Source organism: Triturus cristatus, chromosome 10, assembly GCF_964204655.1.
Source record: "Triturus cristatus chromosome 10, aTriCri1.1, whole genome shotgun sequence".
Classification (NCBI taxonomy): Eukaryota; Metazoa; Chordata; class Amphibia; order Caudata; family Salamandridae; genus Triturus; species Triturus cristatus.
The window spans coordinates 280,896,728-280,916,402 of record NC_140593.1 but is presented as its reverse complement, the minus strand read 5'-3'; the positions used below and the strand labels follow the sequence as shown (position 1 = coordinate 280,916,402).

The following is a 19,675-nucleotide window of genomic DNA, read 5'->3' as shown; positions in this document are numbered from 1 at the left end:
GTCCGTGGCCAGCGCCAGGAACCCTGGTTCATTTAGGCCAATCCACTACGACTCCACCACCCTCCATGCACTCAATCCCAGAAGACACACCGATTGCAAAAGATCCTCGCCAAGCACCACCCACAGACAATTTTCGTGCAGACCCTGCCGTAGATCCTTCACCATCGAGAAAGCCCCCTCCACCGCCAAAGTCCCTCCTGATGCTCGCACCACCGAAACTCTGACATGCATCCTCCTCAATGTGCACTCCCTGCACCGACACACCGTAGAGATCTGGGGCTTGATCAACACCCTCTCGCCCAACGTCTCCTTTTTCATGGAAACCTGGGCCAACGCCACCTCTGGCCCATCTGCACAAACTCCAAACCATCCAGAATGCCACAGCCAGACTCGTCCTCGGAACACCGCGTCACGAACACATGACCTAACACCTCCGAGACCTCCACTGGCTCCCCGTCGAGAAGGGGGTCACAGTCAAACTCCTCACCCACGCCTACAAATCCCTCAACAACATCGGACCCAAATACCTCAACGAGAGAATCTCCTTCCATGCACCCAAGAGGAACCTCTGCTCCGCCGACCTCGTCCTGGCAGAGGTCCCCCACATCCGCAAAAACAGAATTGGTGGGAGAGCCTTCTCCTACATTGCAGCCTGGAATGAACTCCCCATGAACATCATACGTTCCCCGACCCTGCACACATTCAGGAAGGACCTTAAGACCTGGCTCTTCGACTGACCCGGGGCTGCCTCCTCCCAAGTGCCTTGAATACACTCACGGGTGAGCAGCGCACTGTATAAACCTCTGATTGATTGATTGATTGAAAACTGAAATCCTCAACCTCCGATGATGTGCTGTGACCACCACCTGCACCCTCCTGAATACCTTAGGGTCACTGATGAGGCCAAATGGGAGCAAAGCAAACTGAAAGCACACCTCGCCCACCTTGAATTCTAAGTAGGATCTGTGGAACTGCTGAAAAGGGACATGAAAGAAGGTGTCCTGCATCTCTGAAGCCAGCATCCATTCACCTTGACCCAGGGCAGACAGAACTTGGACCAGCGTGAGCCTCTTGAATATATCTTTCTGTGAGAAGGCATTCAGAGTGTGGTGATCAAAACTAGGAGAAATGCATTCATGGATTAATTTGTCAATAAATAAGTGCCAGGGCCCTTGTTAGGAGGTTGCCATAGCTTGCACCACCCATTGCCCCTGTCAGCAGTGCCATCAAAGAACCTACACAGCTGTTAACCACATTGCTACCAATTCAGACTGTTCCAGGCTCCCAAAGCTCTCAAAATGGTTTGGGTGGCAGGTGTTAGTTGTTTTTAATGCATATTGAATTAACAACACAACTGTTGTTCTGATTATCTCGAATTCACACAAACATTGCAGCTGACTGATATATACTGGTGTTTACAATTAAGTGCAGGAGCCAAGCACCAGAAACAACTGGTTCAAATTATGCACTGAAGGCATACAGAAATAGCAGTAGGAACAGATAGTCCCTATTTTTTTTTTTTTTTTTAATCAGGCCCAAATAACTTTTGGAATGCCCTAAACAGTATTAACCAATCTTCTAATTTAGGAGGCTTGAGGAAAAAATTATACTGTGTTGTTTAATCTTACTACAGAATGTCCTCTATGGCCAAATTATCAAAAATAACTTAAGAGACAGCTAGGAGTATTCTTTTCAGAACACGTAGCAGACTTTTACCATGATTTTTTAAGCCACTGGTTAATATGACCAAGAGGTCATTTTGCATAGTAGCCCTTATTAAAAAAGTGATACTTCCTAGATTTTGTTTTATTATTTAGATATTCCGTGTTCATTGTCAGTTGATTTTTAGGGACATTTCATGGTCTTTTTCAGTTTTTTCAGGGGAAGTTAGCAGTTACATACTCAACTACGCATTTTAATTCTACCTCAAGCAGAAGTGGATCTGCAGTTGCCAGGATCTTTATTTCTAAGATGTGCCTGCGTTAGATCCACTACACACACTTTTAAGTGGTATCTTATAGCATTGAAAATATATTATCAGTATAATGCTTTTAATTTAAACATTCAGAATGTCATATTTAGAATTCTGATTCCAAAAATGCCTAGGCAAATCAAGTATAACATTCTCCATTCACTTCATAGTAGAAGGGAGCCCATTTTATATTTGGTTTCTCTTCCACATTCACAGACACAGATAGCCCTTTATGATCATATGCAATTATTACCTTTTATCTCATCTGGGAGGCCTGGAGAGATACAAAGATGGGCAATACAGGTAATAATTACAATTGGGGACTTTTTTCTTAATAGCACTTTTAAGAATTTCAAAGCATTGTGTAATATGGATTTTTCTAAGATATGATGGTACAGGTTTTCCCACCAACAGCTTTGCCATAACGTCTTCAATATTTTGGGCACTAATTTAGCGAAGTTGGTGAGTTTTAATACTAACTTTTTCTTCCCTAATGTGCAAAAGGTGTCACTGATGTGTTGATACAAAGAACTATGCCTGGAAAATAGGAAGTGGGGGTGATATGAGAGAAATATAGCTTTTATGTACAGGAGTCTATTAAGAACCATGTGAATGGAAAGCATACTTTTGGTTTGAAAGGGGCAAATTTACAACATATGGTATTTTTTAATGGCTGGATATCTGATCCTCATTGAGTAAATATGATATTCCCGTCTATTTCTGATAACTCTCCCAGGTAGAAAGATAGGGGAGATTAGTTGCATATGTTCTGGATGAGTGCTGCATTAAATCAATATTGGCAGTATATCTTTGCGGAAATTATTAACAAACTAAACAGTAACATTCAAACTTAACTTAAAATAGCTTTATTAATGTGTTTCGACCAATCAATTTATACAAAAACTGTATTTATTTTTTGCTTTTATATCAATGTTGATTGCTCGTAGTAGTACCAATATTGCTGAATCAAGACAAATGATAGAAAGAATATGGAAAACAGGAATACTGGTATCACATATACGCATAAATCAGTTGTCAAGGTACGTATAACAATGAGGTAAATTTGATTCTAACGAGAAAAACATTTTTTTTTATTTTGAGTATGCAATGTCACTTAGATAATTTTATCCAGAAATAATTAATGTGATTTTATTAAAAAACATTTCGCTGTAAAATTGTTGGATACATCCAAACAAGAAAAAAAGAATGGCCGGGAGTGAATCATGTAGTCAACTGTGTGATGTCATTAGGACACAGTATGTTACTTCCACTGACCTTGGCATTTTGGTGGATGGCCGTGAGTCAGTAGTTATGGAATATAAGCAGGTGGTACTTTCAGTCCAAAGGTATAGTGTCACAGATTGGTTAGTGAGTTCTTTATAAACCAATGAATTAAATATGCTAAATGATAAGATACTATTGAACACTCAAGTTCCCTAGCAAACAGATTTAACATGTTAAAATTAGGGTAAGCTTGTGTAGTTCCTATATTTTCAGGATTTTCGGGATACTATAGAACATTTACCAGAGAGATTATTAAACAACAACATAGGCAAATGAACATTACTCAGAGGGCAGTTACCAGCTACCATTGTGTAATTATAATTGAAGGCAAGTATGCTATGGGGCTCTCATTGATATATTTATTGGTCCATTGGTTATTGTAAACCAGGAACTACATAATATGACGAGATATTGGAACCATGATAAGTCAACATCAGAAACCAGCCAATCCTACATACTGGATGGCTAAAAGCAAATATTTTATGTAATTACTAATATAATTTAGGGGACAGTTTTATGTATTATTTTTGATTTCAAGGCTTTCATTTTCAATAAACATATTTTTTTCAAATTTCAACAAAATATGGATAGGCGTATATTTTAATGTATTAAATGCATTTTCAAAAAGCAGAGCCAATATATTTAAATATGACAAAACACTTGCAAATTTGACCAAATAATCCTTATTTTTAATTGTTAATAGGGTTATGTGTGCTTGACTTTATACTTGAAATTTATTATAAAAACAAATTTAATGTTTTGAGAAAGGGGTACAATCTTTTAAAGTCATAAATTACCTTTTTGTGCCAAATGATAGAAAATAGTATAAAGATAATAATGTTGTTATTGTTAATAATTAGCAGTTCGTACACACTTTTAAGGTCCATAGCAATACATATTTACAAACAACGTTTAAAATGCAGCCAAGATTCTTAATATTTGCAATTGGCTGGATATACTATCAATACTGATTGAATTATTTAATGGTAAAATGTAATTTGTATTTTCGCTGCAGTCACCTAAGATTATTTTCTGCCAAACCCAGGCTGAAACTGGACTAAAAAGCATATTATTTCAAGCAGAACAAACATAAAATGATTCCAACAAAACATACCTTTCCAGCTTCTTCCAGGGCAGCTTGGTCATTTGCAGCATGGCCAGCCAGCGATTTTGTTTTAATGGTAAATGCGCCAACCAGGATTGGTATAAAGGCAAGAATAAGTAGACTTAGTTGCCATCCATTAAGAAATGCAATTATGAGGGCTGCTAGCAAGTTGCAGAAGGTCGAAGTAAGTATAAACAAACGGCCTCCAATTGCCTGAAAAAGGGAAGGTAGAATACTCAATCATTTACATATGAGTTGCATTTGATTTTTGTAAGCAGCCAAGATTTTTTATTGGGCATACCCCTTTAACTTGAGATGCATCTGTAGAAAGACGTGTGATCCAAACTCCTACTGCATTCCTATAATCATCAAACCATCCTATTTCCTGAAAAAGAAAAAAAGAATAATTTAAAGGATAGTTTTTATAGGCAATAAGAGTACTTCAGGTATTACAAAAGCCATTATTGCTCAAAGCTAGTGGAGGGATTTTGTTTCCACTCATTGGGCGTTATTCACAAGCTGCACTTTACAATACATTTTGTAGTATTACAGTACTATTGCAAAACGTATTATAAATTGCTATTCACAAACTGTACTTTTGTAGTAATTTACACTTTTGAGTAAGTTTACTATTTTTCTCTGCTCACAAACTGAACTTTTGTAGTAACTTACACTTTTGTAGTAAGTCACTACTGCCAGTATTTTCTATGGAAGGGTGTTGCAGTACCAGTGGTTGGCAATGTGTAGTGCTGGACTTCCTACAAACGAGTATGTTACATCCAAAGTAATTGTACAGCTTATTTACCTACCCTAACTATCTGCATAGGCACTGAATACTTCAATTCACCAGCGTTCACCATCCTGCCATTCCTTACTCACACCCAATCATTCTCTCTCAAAGGTTGCCACTGTTCATTTTCATGGTGATCCATTTTATCCTGTTTACCATCATTTGAACTTCTTAGTTTTGCTTAGTCCAATAACTCCACCATCCACATCTGATTCAAAGTGCACACACCTTTTCTTTCTCTAATTTTTTCGAATGGAGATATGTCCCCTTCACTCCTAGATGTGTTCCCAGAAGTCCATAATAATCCTCAATTGCTTGCTGACAATTCTTACCATTGACTATGGCAAGTTGTAACCCTTCCTTTAATAGTCTAATCCAACTTTCCACAATCCCATTACTCTTGGGATAATAAACTGACATCCGCTTATGCTCAATTCCATGAAGAAATGTCCTTAGAAATCCTTTTCTCTCAAAAATCTCTTTCAAAAATGGATTTACCATCCTTGAGGTAATCTGTGGTACAAATATGACTTCTGGCCATTGAAACAGTTTATCAATCAAGACTTAGGCTTTCCAACACACATGGGCCTTGCAACATCTAGAGACTTTCTCTCCAATACTGTAGATGGTCTTGATACTGGCATTTTTCATATTTCACAGGTTTCTGAGATTTCTTGCTGATGGCACTTTGAACACATGATCTAATACTGCTTTCCACACATCTATCAATGGCTGACCACCAGAGTTCCTACCAAGCTCTTCTTTTCATGCTGCTCCTCCCAAGATGACCCTCTGTCATGAGCCATATCCAGCACCATCTGTCTAAGACGTTCTGACGCCACCAACTGCTCTCCATGAATTAAAATATTATCCTGTTCAGATAATTCCTGTACCACATACAAAAAAGGCAATTGTCATTCTTCCAAATGTCTTTTTCAAGGCCAATATGACTTAAGATACCCTAACAACTTTTGAAAATCAACATCACTTTCACATGCAGCTTTCCATCGTCTCTCTTTAATACATGCCTTGGACACTTCACAAATCAATACCACTTTTTCCATCTCATGGTCCTCAACCTCAACTTCATCATCAATCACAGGAAGTTTAGATAAACAGTCCTCCACAATATATTTTACCCCAGGAATGTACTCAACTTTAAAGTGAAAGTCTTGCAGTTTATATTGCTATATGGCAATTCTGGGTGTTGCTTTACCACAATCCTTTGTCGTAAACAAATCTGCCAATGGACGATCGGCTGATCTTACCCTGAACTGTTGAAAATATTAAATTCCCCACCAACATGCTACAGTTTCTTTTTCCAAAGTCGAGTATTTATGTTCTGCACCCCTTAGTGGCTTTGATGCAAAAGCGATTGTAACTAACTTTCCTTTATGATTTTGCATTAAGAATGCCCCAATGCCAACATTGCTGGCATCTGAGACTCTGACTGAATCACACCGGGTATCAAGCATTGTCAATGCAGGGGCCAAAGCTATTCCCAATGTTAAGGAGTTTAACTCAACCGCACAATTCTCATCCCAAAAACTGTTTTTTTTTTCATAAAATTCCTCATATGAAGAGTTTTGTCTGAAAACAAAGGAATACATTTGGCATAGTATTGTGCCAGCCCCAGAAATTATCTAAAATGGTCCTTATTTAGAGGTTCAGAAGCCTCTTCTGCCTCTTTTACATGATTGTGTTTTGGTGCAATTCCATCTTTACTAATACAATGTGCCAAATAATCTACCGATTCCACCCCAAATTTACATTTCTCTTTGGTTAGAGTCAAGCCATTGTCCTGTAAAATATTCAATACTACATATAGAGTTTCCGTATTTTCTTGTGCATTGTTGCCAAAAACCAAAATATTGTATTGAAAATACAGGACATTATTCAACCCATTAAATATTATGAATGAATCTTTGAAATACAGAAGATGCAGAGATGAGTTCAAATGGCATCCTCGTATACCAATAAGCTCCTTCAGAGGTTATGAATGATGTGTATTGTTTGCTATCATCATGTAGTACTATTTGATGGTATGCACTAGATAGATCTAATGTCGAAAATACCATTGGCCCTTTTAACACAGCAAACATGTCTCCAATGTTAGGTAGCGGATGTCGATCCACCCACACACAGTCATTGAAGTCTCTTAAGTCAACACATAACCTGACTTTCCCATTTGGTTTGTGTACCACAATCACGGGTGACAACCACTTGGAGGATTCAATCTCAGCTTTCACATCCTGGTTACATAACTTTTTCAATTCTACCATCAATGCATCTCTCATGGCCGATGGTATGTTTCTGACATTGTGCGCTTTAGGTACAGCATTATGTTTTAAAATGATTTTATGTACAAAGTTTTTCAAAAGTCCTAATTGTGAGCAGAAAACTATAGAGATACCCTCTCCCAATCAGCTGCTATATTGTCCCCAACCTGCAACAACAAGTCACTATACCCTAGTACTTTCTCAGTATGATTAGGATTCATAGTGATCATTAAATCTCTTTGCTGAGGCCAACCCAGCAAAGAATATCCTTCTTGGCCACATAAACGTTTGTCTCTATGGTTTTGCCTTTAAAACTCAGAAGAAAAAAGCCCCAAAATCCTACTAATTTAATATCCGGTGGTGACAATTTCACATCAGGAAATTCTTTCATCCATGTGTCACAAATCAGGGTATGTCTTGCGCCAAAATCTACCATTACTTTTATTTCTTTACCCCGAATATTAACTTTGCAAAAAGCGGCATTTTTAACATTCCCATTAACCTCATACACACTTAAAAAAATGTCTTCTGTTTCCCCCTATGGGTCACAGCCAATGTACTTTATATAATTAATTCTGTGCTTATTGCCCTCCATATCACATTCTTTAAATGTGTTTCTATTTCTATTCATCCTAGCATAATGTCATTTGGTTTTACAATATCTACAAACTAACTTGCCCTATAGCTGGACACTTGCTGTCATTGGCTAAATGATAAGGTATGCCACATTTGAAACATACATATTCCTTTTTGTACGGATTTTGATTGGTTTGTATTTTTACTTTGGTTTGCTACTTATTTTCTCATCATAACCATGTTTTAACCATCTGGATTTCAGCTGATAACTCTTTCATACCCAGTTTCTTCTCCTCAACCCGATGGGCAATATCTATTGCTTTACTGAAAGTTAAATCATCTGCCAATAACAGTTTTTCCTGTAATTTAGGGTCTGCAATTTTATGCACTATTTGGTCCTGAAGAAATATGGTAATGAAAAGACGCATAGTTATAGTTAGCGGCTAAGATTCTTAAATCATTCACAAAAACATCAAAAGACTCTACTCAAAAACTTGTGTCAATGTAAGCAACTTCATTTACTTTCTTGACTTTCAACTTATCTAGTTGTTTAATTGCCATCTCATATACATTCATATTGCGATCATCCCCCTGTTCTTCTACAATCGTGGGTAAATGACTAAGAATACGCCTGTCCTCCGCCCCTAAACAATATTTTGGAATGGCTAATTTAAGTTTGTCAGTATAATAAACCCCTCCAATTGCTTCTATATATATTTTTAACACTTCTGTCCATTGTCTCCATTCCAAAGTATGTTCATCAGGTGTAGATAAAAATGGAGTTGGTGCATTAACTTCATCCATTGTCTTTCTTGTACAGCAAGAGTTGCAGAGAGCAGTGTGCAATGTTCTATGTGAATCCTGGCAGTTTAAATTTGTATATTATGTACCCAAACATAAGTGTGTATCACCGTAGGCAATTATATGATTCCAGATCTTTTATTTAACTTTCAATGTTCATAGGTGTGCAAATCACTGATTTAAATTTCGTGAGATCCACAATGGGGAGCGAATGACCAAAATTGCTGATAATACTGATGATCTGCATTATAATTTATTTTTGGGAATCGTTTCTATTATAGTATATGAATTGCAGCTTTAATTGGTGTATGGACCACCAAATTTGCCAAAAGCTAACCACTGGTGGCCTCTGCAATGGTGCACGTATTCAGCACACAAATTCTTTATTGCGGTGTGGATCACCGGAGATGCCGATATCGTAGATGGTTGCTGGACTGGGCCACGTAGACAGCTTGAAAAGCACATGCGCACGTGCTGCTCAATGCTTGAACGACGACAGCAAATTATATGTTCTGACTCATGCTGACCATGTCTCTCAAACTGGCATGAAATATTATTAATTAGAAGAACCTCTGAAATTTCCATGCACCTCACCGGAACAGCTGTAACCTCCACCAGTGCTCCTGTTTGAAAAGCGGTGTGTATGACATTGCAGCAGTCTCTTTGGATGTTCAGTTTCATGATCTGCACCAACGCAGGTTTCAAGGCTTCTCCGTTCGTTCTCCACTAATCACCAGTGTAACGCCCTCTCCTCAAATAAGCAGGATTAGACAAGAGATGGTTTTTGAAGGGAGTTTATTTACTCTAAATCCAGATACGTCTTCCACTAATGAAAAGCCTGGGAGAACTGTTGTAGTATGGAATCCGGTCATATGAAGGTTCCATTTTCCAAATTCCATCCAAACAGTCCGACAAGAATCCTGTCCTTCTCCTCTTCATCAAACACCTATATTTACCCCATTAATACAAATAAAGGATTCCTTGCCTTGTAGAGATTCCTTTCCCTCTCTTTTAATGGATGTTCAGCCAGAAGGTGGTCCATCATCTATAGTGCTTAGAAGCAAAATTTCAAAGGAAACAAAGAGGGTTATGCAAGGTCTTGCACAGAACTGGGCTGGGAAAGGCTCTGTAGTACTTAAAGAGGCTCGCAAAGAGAAAAGACACATACAAAATGTTATCATTGTAGAATTGGCTACATCAGTTTATGAGAAATAGCTTGACTTTAATAATATAAAGACAAAGATAGTGAATCACCCCCTATCCCACTACCAACAGACTATTATGCCATTGATAAAAAGAAATGGAGGATTATTCCTTGTCCCAACCCGGGAGCTCCAAGCTTATGCTGTTTTCCTAGAATGGTTTGATTTGTTGTTCCTTTTCACCCTTACCTTTCAAGCCACAATGAGAAAAGTCCCTGGGTTTTACATTGCCCACCCTACCCATCATGTTTATGTCCATGGAGCAGCATGGAATTGCAGACATTTGCCAAGTTCCCAAGCAATGGTATGCACAGACTGTAAAATGATAAAAATAGGACAACTAACTCTTTGATTTAGATCAAATGTTTTCTTGTATCCTACCCCTATATGGCGACAATGACACCAACAGGTTAGTGTAGACCCGCCTATTTAGAGGGCAGCTCTTGAAAATGCTCTTGTTGCTAACTATCATGAGGCCAATACTGGTTAATTACATGCAAATATACTTGCATTGCCTGATAACATTATAAAAAGAATGCTACAGATTCTGTCTCACAAACAAGTAAATTGGGATAAATTGACTTCTTGTACGCAAGAAGTTGAGTCAGTTGAGAAATATCTTTCACAGACAGAAAATACAGTCCCTTCCTACAGTGAAAAAGATCTTGCTTATGCAGAAGGGGAAAATAATTTGTATTCACATCATATTGCTGGTTTGTTACCTCATCTTAAAAGTGATATTCAAACTTTTGAATCACCTAGCCGGACAAATTTCTGCCCAAATATTGACAATGGCAAGATACTATGACATTAGGCATCTTACGGATCAGGCAATTAAAGATAAAATGATAAAGACCAAAGCTTTGATGCAGCCAGCATTTCCTGAAAGGAGTTGTGCCCTGTAAGCTCAAAAGAGGAGTGGAAAAGTAGCTTTTAGGGGAAATCAAGAGGTGTTCATGCCCTCCTGGCCCTTACCCACAAAATGTTCAAGAAGACGATGTAATTATTGTCATGCACCAGTTCGTTGGAATTGTGAGTACCTACAAGTATCCAGTGGTAGGCGCAGATACCAAACCAGTGGCCGAGACACAGGATGCTCTGTTCGACCACTAGAAAAATGTAATGCTCTCGTCTCTCAAGAGAATTATTTTGACAGACCCCAATACTGCACCAGCAGACACACATTGAACAACTCTTCAAGAGAGTATTACGAAAATGATCATTATAACTTTACTTATGTAGAATAGACCTCCCCCATAAAGAACAGGATTTTGTTATTTTTTCAGTAGATCCTTTAGGTCCCGATGTAGAGGTATGTGTTAAGGAAAAGTACATCAGTTTCACCTCCATATCACATGACCTCATACATGGGCTAACTCTCTCTGGAAAATGAATACTTTCGTGGGGTTTTCAAACATCCCAATTTCCAGCCCCAATTTTGAGACTTTGCATTTGACTATTGGTCCTCTAACATGTTCTTGTATCTTCTATCTTCTACCTTTGTGCTAACTGATAAGTCTGCTTTAAATTTACTGGGCATGGATTTTCTGAAACGCTTGCATGCTAACATCTGCTGTTCCCCTGATGGTGTCTATCTCACTTGTTCGACTGTCTCGCTTGCCAAGTATTTTGTAATGCTTGAAAATGTTCTGTTCCCTCTGAACTCTTTCTGTCAATTCTGCTCTACGGGCAGTTAGTAAGAATGATGTAGAATACATGCACATTGATCTTGTTACCATTATGCTTAAGCCCAATGCCAAATTCCCTCGCATCCCTCAGTATAAATATTCCCAAAAGATATTTTGGCTCTGCATGAGGTTGTTTCAGAGTTATTTGCTAAAGCTATTGTGCGTGAAGTTTCAGAAAGTCCTTGCAATACTCCAATTTTTCCTATTTGGAAATGAACTGATGTTTCTGAACCCTCACAGTGGTGTATTGTTATTGATTTATGTGCCATTAACCTCTTCAAAGATCATGACAGAATGGTTCCGTCATGAGCACCAGTGCTCGTGTGCTCATGACAGAACCATTCTGTCATGAGAACACATTCAGTAAATCCTGATTTTCTTTTTTTTCCCTCAGAAGTGGGAGTTGATATGAATGTATTAAATTTTCCTACCACGGTCTCAATGGATAGGGACGTGGATAGAGCTGAAATTACGGAAGCAATCAAGGCTCTCCCCCTTGGGAAAGTCGTTGGGGGGGACGCTTTACCCCTGGAGTTCTATAGAACCTTTATAGGAACCCTTGGTCCGGTCTTTTTGAAGGTGGCGAATGATATATTGGATGGTGGGGACCCTCCCCGTCTTGGAAATGGACTAATATAATTGTGTTTCTGAAAAAGGGGAAACCCCCAACTGAGAGAGGTTCTTATCGCCCAGTCTCTCTCATCAATCACGATGCTAAGATCTTTTCTAAAATTCTGTCTTCACGTCTTGCACCATCCATACACTTAATAGTGTCTGACCAACAGCACGGCTTTGTTCCCAGGCGGGATACTACAACGCATATTAATACCGCTATAGCCGTGTTTGACGCTGCCCATTGTTTGGGCGGTAAAGTAGCGATGCTAATTCTTGATGCCGAGAAGGCTTTCGATCGAGTTAAATGTTGTTGTTGTATACTTGTAAAGCGCACAGCTGCCCGAGCAACGGGGCGTCCCGGCGCTGTATACCGCTGGGGAACCCATCCTGGCTTTCCCTGTGAGATGGTCCCTACTGGGCATCTCCAAGGTGAAGACAAGCATCCCCGGCGCTGATGGGGCCGTAAGTGGAGATTAAGCAAGCTATTGCCCAGAGTTGCTGAGTGGGATCCATGGTTAGAGTAGGCACCGGGGCGAGAATTATCGAGTCCGCTGACCTTGTCCCAAGACCCTGCCGCATCGGGAATCAAACCCTGGTCCCGGGCCGACCTCTGCTTCCGGGTCTGCCGCCTCTAACCAGTGATACAACAAACAAATGATGGACGGAATGCTGACAATGCAGACATTCTCCCCCAGTCAAGAGATCTGGTTTAAATCCATCGTTCTTTTGCCCACTATGCCACCCTAGTTTAGACATGGCCATATGCAAATCAGTCTTGACCCTGTGCCTCATGGGAACAGTCCAGCCCGAACTGCCAAGCCATGTCTTCCCTGGACCGGAATCAAGCATCCTAGGACCGGTTTCTGGCTATCAGCCGTCATCAGCCAGGATAGCTTGACTCCAGTGGCGTAGTGAGCACGGGTCCCACGTCTGGGAATACCCATCCCACTTAGGGCGAAAAGCATTACAACAAACAAATGATGGACGGAATGCTGACAATGCAGACATTCTCCCCCAGTCAAGAGATCTGGGTTAAATCCATCGTTCTTTTGCCCACTACGCCACCCCAGTTTAGACATGGCCATATGCAAATCAGTCTTGACCCTGTGCCTCATGGGAACAGTCCAGCCCGAACTGCCAAGCCATGTCTTCCCTGGACCGGAATCAAGCATCCTAGGACCGGTTTCTGGCTATCAGCCGTCATCAGCCAGGATAGCTTGACTCCGGTGGCGTAGTGAGCACGGGTCCCACGTCTGGGAATACCCATCCCACTTAGGGCGAAAAGCGTTACAACAAACAAATGATGGACGGAATGCTGACAATGCAGACATTCTCCCCCAGTCAAGAGGTCTGGGTTAAATCCATCGTTCTTTTGCCCACTACGCCACCCCAGTTTAGACATGGCCATATGCAAATCAGTCTTGACCCTGTGCCTCATGGGAACAGTCCAGCCCGAACTGCCAAGCCATGTCTTCCCTGGACCGGAATCAAGCATCCTAGGACCGGTTTCTGGCTATCAGCCGTCATCAGCCAGGATAGCTTGACTCCAGTGGCGTAGTGAGCACGGGTCCCACCGGAGTCAAGCTATCCTGGCTGATGACGGCTGATAGCCAGAAACCGGTCCTAGGATGCTTGATTCCGGTCCAGGGAAGACATGGCTTGGCAGTTCGGGCTGGACTGTTCCCATGAGGCACAGGGTCAAGACTGATTTGCATATGGCCATGTCTAAACTGGGGTGGCGTAGTAGGCAAAAGAACGATGGATTTAACCCAGATCTCTTGACTGGGGGAGAATGTCTGCATTGTCAGCATTCCGTCTATCATTTGTTTGTTGTAACGCTTTTCGCCCTAAGTGGGATGGGTATTCCCAGACGTGGGACCCGTGCTCACTACGCCACCGGAGTCAAGCTATCCTGGCTGATGACGGCTGATAGCCAGAAACCGGTCTTAGGATGCTTGATTCCGGTCCAGGGAAGACATGGCTTGGCAGTTCGGGCTGGACTGTTCCCATGAGGCACAGGGTCAAGACTAATTTGCATATGGCCATGTCTAAACTGGGGTGGCGTAGTGGGCAAAAGAACGATGGATTTAACCCAGATCTCTTGACTGGGGGAGAATGTCTGCATTGTCAGCATTCCGTCCATCATTTGTTTGTTGTAACGCTTTTCGCCCTAAGTGGGATGGGTATTCCCAGACGTGGGACCCGTGCTCACTACGCCACCGGAGTCAAGCTATCCTGGCTGATGACGGCTGATAGCCAGAAACCGGTCCTAGGATGCTTGATTCCGGTCCAGGGAAGACATGGCTTGGCAGTTCGGGCTGGACTGTTCCCATGAGGCACAGGGTCAAGACTGATTTGCATATGGCCATGTCTAAACTGGGGTGGCGTAGTGGGCAAAAGAACGATGGATTTAACCCAGATCTCTTGACTGGGGGAGAATGTCTGCATTGTCAGCATTCCGTCCATCATTTGTTTGTTGTAACGCTTTTCGCCCTAAGTGGGATGGGTATTCCCAGACGTGGGACCCGTGCTCACTACGCCACCGGAGTCAAGCTATCCTGGCTGATGACGGCTGATAGCCAGAAACCGGTCCTAGGATGCTTGATTCCGGTCCAGGGAAGACATGGCTTGGCAGTTCGGGCTGGACTGTTCCCATGAGGCACAGGGTCAAGACTGATTTGCATATGGCCATGTCTAAACTGGGGTGGCGTAGGGGGCAAAAGAACGATGGATTTAACCCAGATCTCTTGACTGGGGGAGAATGTCTGCATTGTCAGCATTCCGTCCATCATTTGTTTGTTGTAACGCTTTTCGCCCTAAGTGGGATGGGTATTCCCAGACGTGGGACCCGTGCTCACTACGCCACCGGAGTCAAGCTATCCTGGCTGATGACGGCTGATAGCCAGAAACCGGTCCTAGGATGCTTGATTCCGGTCCAGGGAAGACATGGCTTGGCAGTTCGGGCTGGACTGTTCCCATGAGGCACAGGGTCAAGACTGATTTGCATATGGCCATGTCTAAACTGGGGTGGCGTAGTGGGCAAAAGAACGATGGATTTAACCCAGATCTCTTGACTGGGGGAGAATGTCTGCATTGTCAGCATTCCGTCCATCATTTGTTTGTTGTAACGCTTTTCGCCCTAAGTGGGATGGGTATTCCCAGACGTGGGACCCGTGCTCACTACGCCACCGGAGTCAAGCTATCCTGGCTGATGACGGCTGATAGCCAGAAACCGGTCCTAGGATGCTTGATTCCGGTCCAGGGAAGACATGGCTTGGCAGTTCGGGCTGGACTGTTCCCATGAGGCACAGGGTCAAGACTGATTTGCATATGGCCATGTCTAAACTGGGGTGGCGTAGTGGGCAAAAGAACGATGGATTTAACCCAGATCTCTTGACTGGGGGAGAATGTCTGCATTGTCAGCATTCCGTCCATCATTTGTTTGTTGTAACGCTTTTCGCCCTAAGTGGGATGGGTATTCCCAGACGTGGGACCCGTGCTCACTACGCCACCGGAGTCAAGCTATCCTGGCTGATGACGGCTGATAGCCAGAAACCGGTCCTAGGATGCTTGATTCCGGTCCAGGGAAGACATGGCTTGGCAGTTCGGGCTGGACTGTTCCCATGAGGCACAGGGTCAAGACTGATTTGCATATGGCCATGTCTAAACTGGGGTGGCGTAGTGGGCAAAAGAACGATGGATGTAACCCAGATCTCTTGACTGGGGGAGAATGTCTGCATTGTCAGCATTCCGTCCATCATTTGTTTGTTGTAACGCTTTTCGCCCTAAGTGGGATGGGTATTCCCAGACGTGGGACCCGTGCTCACTACGCCACCGGAGTCAAGCTATCCTGGCTGATGACGGCTGATAGCCAGAAACCGGTCCTACGATGCTTGATTCCGGTCCAGGGAAGACATGGCTTGGCAGTTCGGGCTGGACTGTTCCCATGAGGCACAGGGTCAAGACTGATTTGCAAATGGCCATGTCTAAACTGGGGTGGCGTAGTGGGCAAAAGAACGATGAATTTAACCCAGATCTCTTGACTGGGGGAGAATGTCTGCATTGTCAGTATTCCGTCCATCATTTGTTTGTTGTAACGCTTTTCGCCCTAAGTGGGATGGGTATTCCCAGACGTGGGACCCGTGCTCACTACGCCACCGGAGTCAAGCTATCCTGGCTGATGACGGCTGATAGCCAGAAACCGGTCCTAGGATGCTTGATTCCGGTCCAGGGAAGACATGGCTTGGCAGTTCGGGCTGGACTGTTCCCATGAGGCACAGGGTCAAGACTGATTTGCATATGGCCATGTCTAAACTGGGGTGGCGTAGTGGGCAAAAGAACGATAGATTTAACCCAGATCTCTTGACTGGGGGAGAATGTCTGCATTGTCAGCATTCCGTCCATCATTTGTTTGTTGTAACGCTTTTCGCCCTAAGTGGGATGGGTATTCCCAGACGTGGGACCCGTGCTCACTACGCCACCGGAGTCAAGCTATCATGGCTGATGACGGCTGATAGCCAGAAACCGGTCCTAGGATGCTTGATTCCGGTCCAGGGAAGACATGGCTTGGCAGTTCGGGCTGGACTGTTCCCATGAGGCACAGGGTCAAGACTGATTTGCATATGGCCATGTCTAAACTGGGGTGGCGTAGTGGGCAAAAGAACGATGGATTTAACCCAGATCTCTTGACTGGGGGAGAATGTCTGCATTGTCAGCATTCCGTCCATCATTTGTTTGTTGTAACGCCTCTAACCAGTGAGCCACACCACTTGGGGGGCACTCTGGGCTATAATGTTGGAAGTAGGAATCGGTCGCAAGTTTGTCTCGGCTATTCAGAAAATATATATGAATTCGCAGGCTGTTATTCGGCTTAATGGATTGATATCGGATCCACTTCACATTCAGAGGGGCACCCGGCAGGGGTGTCCCCTCTCACCTTTGCTATTCGCAATATACATTGAACCTTTTATCCGCCATCTGCTACGAAATCAGCATATCCGTCCGGTTTCTTATAATCATATTCATATTAAAATAACTGCTTACGCAGACGACATAGCTGTCTTTACTAAAGACCCGGTTCAAGCTATGGGGGAGATTGTCTCGGAAGCGCAGCGATTTGGATTATTCTCAGGGTATAAGTTTAATACTAATAAAACTCAAACAATAACTAATATTGGAATTATCCCTCTCGCACCCGCCTTGGGTGTTACTCAAAAAGCCACTTATTTAGGGGTTAGTCTTAACAGCCACACGGAAGAAATAGTGAAACTTAATTATGAACCATTTTTCAAGAAAGTTGCTACGGATTTGCGTAAATGGCACCAATTGCCTTTAACCATCTGGGGGCGTTGTAATATTATCAAGATGAACGTCCTCCCAAAGTTCTTGTATCTTTTTAGGAGCATCCCTTTGCGGGTTCCATTTTCATTTTTTAAAAGACTGGATGGCATTATAGGCAGTTTTATTTGGGGGTATAAAAGGGCCAGGCGGGCTATTAAATTTCTTAAATTTTAAGTTATACTTTTGGGCTTCTTTTGCTAGGCGTTTACAGAGCCTGATGGAAGGTTTTGGCATGTCACAAATGTGGCTAGCATATCAGTTAGTATGCGGACCGGAGTATAGGTTCATACTCTCCAGGATCTCTGACCCGAATTACTTCAAACGTGTCCGCTTCAAGATAGTGAGACACGCTACTTGGATCTGGCGGGACATAGTAAAGTCGTACAATATTCCTGAATTACATGCAAGCACTTATCTAAGGGGGAATCCCCGTTTGGGGGCCCTATTTGGTGATTTTACTTGGAAGATCTGGCAACGGTGCGGTGTACTACAGTTAGGGCAATTGTACGATCAGGACGGTTTCAGATCATTTTCTTCTCTTAGAGACGAATTTGGGGTCCCGAACAACTCTTTTTTAAAATTTTTGCAAATTAGAGATTTTTTTATCAATGGGGAAGGTCTAGTGACTGCTAATGCACTGGGGGAGCCCATTTGCTCACTACTACAGATTAGAGGCAGGGGTTGTATAGGGAAAATCTATGAACATCTTCTTACAGGTGTAGCAGACGACGACGCTCAGGCTGTAGAAAAATTAAATCGTTATTTTGGAACTTGTGTAAATACAGCAGACTTGCATAGGTCATTATTGACTATCAATTCTTCTGTTACTTCTATTAATTTAAAACTTCAGCAACACCGCATGTTATTTCTCTTGTATTACACGCCTGAAATTGTCTCTAAGTGGGCTACGCCCAATTTGACACCAAAAACCTGCTGTCCTAAATGCTCACTTTTTGCTGCAGACATTAGACATATGTTTATAACTTGCCCGGAACGCTCTGCTTTTTGGACGCTGATTACTAAGGAGTTGTGTAACTTGGCAGGCAGTAATATTATTATTTCTGAGAAAGAGATACTGTTGGGATTAATAGAGGACCCCGGCTTAATCTCTGTTGCTTTATTTTCTATTATTATGGCTTGCTGTCGCTTATGCATTGCCAGGGTTTGGATTGAGTCAAAACCTCCAACACTTGCGGAGTTCTGGCAGTTATTGAGAGGGGTGTATGAGATGGAGATGGCTCTTGCTAAGGTCAGGGGCCCCTCCTCTCGAGTCAGAATAGAACGAATTTGGCTCTGTCTACACTGGGACTAAGTGATATTGATTCTTCTTTTCATTCCCCCCCAAATCCCCCCCCCTCTCTCTTTTCTGTGCTTGGCTATTGTGCTCACGTACTGTGTTTTTTGAACTAATGTTATGTACGTTGTAAGACCTGGGGTCTCCAGGCCCTAAGGGGGTAACGTGACACGAGCGGCTGGGCACCCAAAGGCTTGTGTGTAAAGCGACCATACAACACACGCATCCACTGAAGCAAGGAACGCACACAATAAGGGACGCCACACTGTAGAGATTTATGCAAATAACTCAAGTTTTATCCAAGCAGTTCGAGATAAATGCAGTTCATAACATATATATGCACTTCATGAGATATAAATTCAGTTAGGGAGATGACAATGGCAATTCACTTATGTCAGCGTTTGATCCGCCAGCACCATATTCACCAGTATGATATTCACCAGTATGATATTCACCATTATGATATTCACCAGTATGATATTCACCAGTACAATATTCACCAGTACCCTGTATATCTTACTCCCCGTGTTAGGGTTTGGGGATTGTAGCGCCACTCCTGGGGGCGTGCAGGGACCCAGGGCAGACCTCGCGGGCCTACCGTTACCTTGGGACAAATCTGACGAACACCTTCTGAGCAGAGCATTAGAACATAGCGCCACTCGTAACCAGCATGCAGTGCATACTTCAGAGCAGGGCATTAGAACATAGCGCCACTCGTAACCAGGAAGC

The 19,675-nt window shown here is 42.5% G+C and overlaps 1 protein-coding gene across 1 annotated transcript in view; it reads right to left on the bottom strand.

Annotated features, from left to right (window-relative positions):
• LOC146789325 (ATP-dependent translocase ABCB1-like) overlaps positions 1-19,675 on the bottom strand; it is a 1,722,143-nt gene that overhangs the window by 323,018 nt on the left and 1,379,450 nt on the right. The window contains exons 21-22 of the mRNA XM_085631119.1: positions 4,663-4,746; positions 4,371-4,574 (exon numbers count right to left, since the gene is read on the bottom strand). Of these exons, the coding sequence (XP_085487245.1) occupies positions 4,371-4,574; positions 4,663-4,746 (288 nt within the window). The remainder of the gene's footprint in view (positions 1-4,370; positions 4,575-4,662; positions 4,747-19,675) is intronic.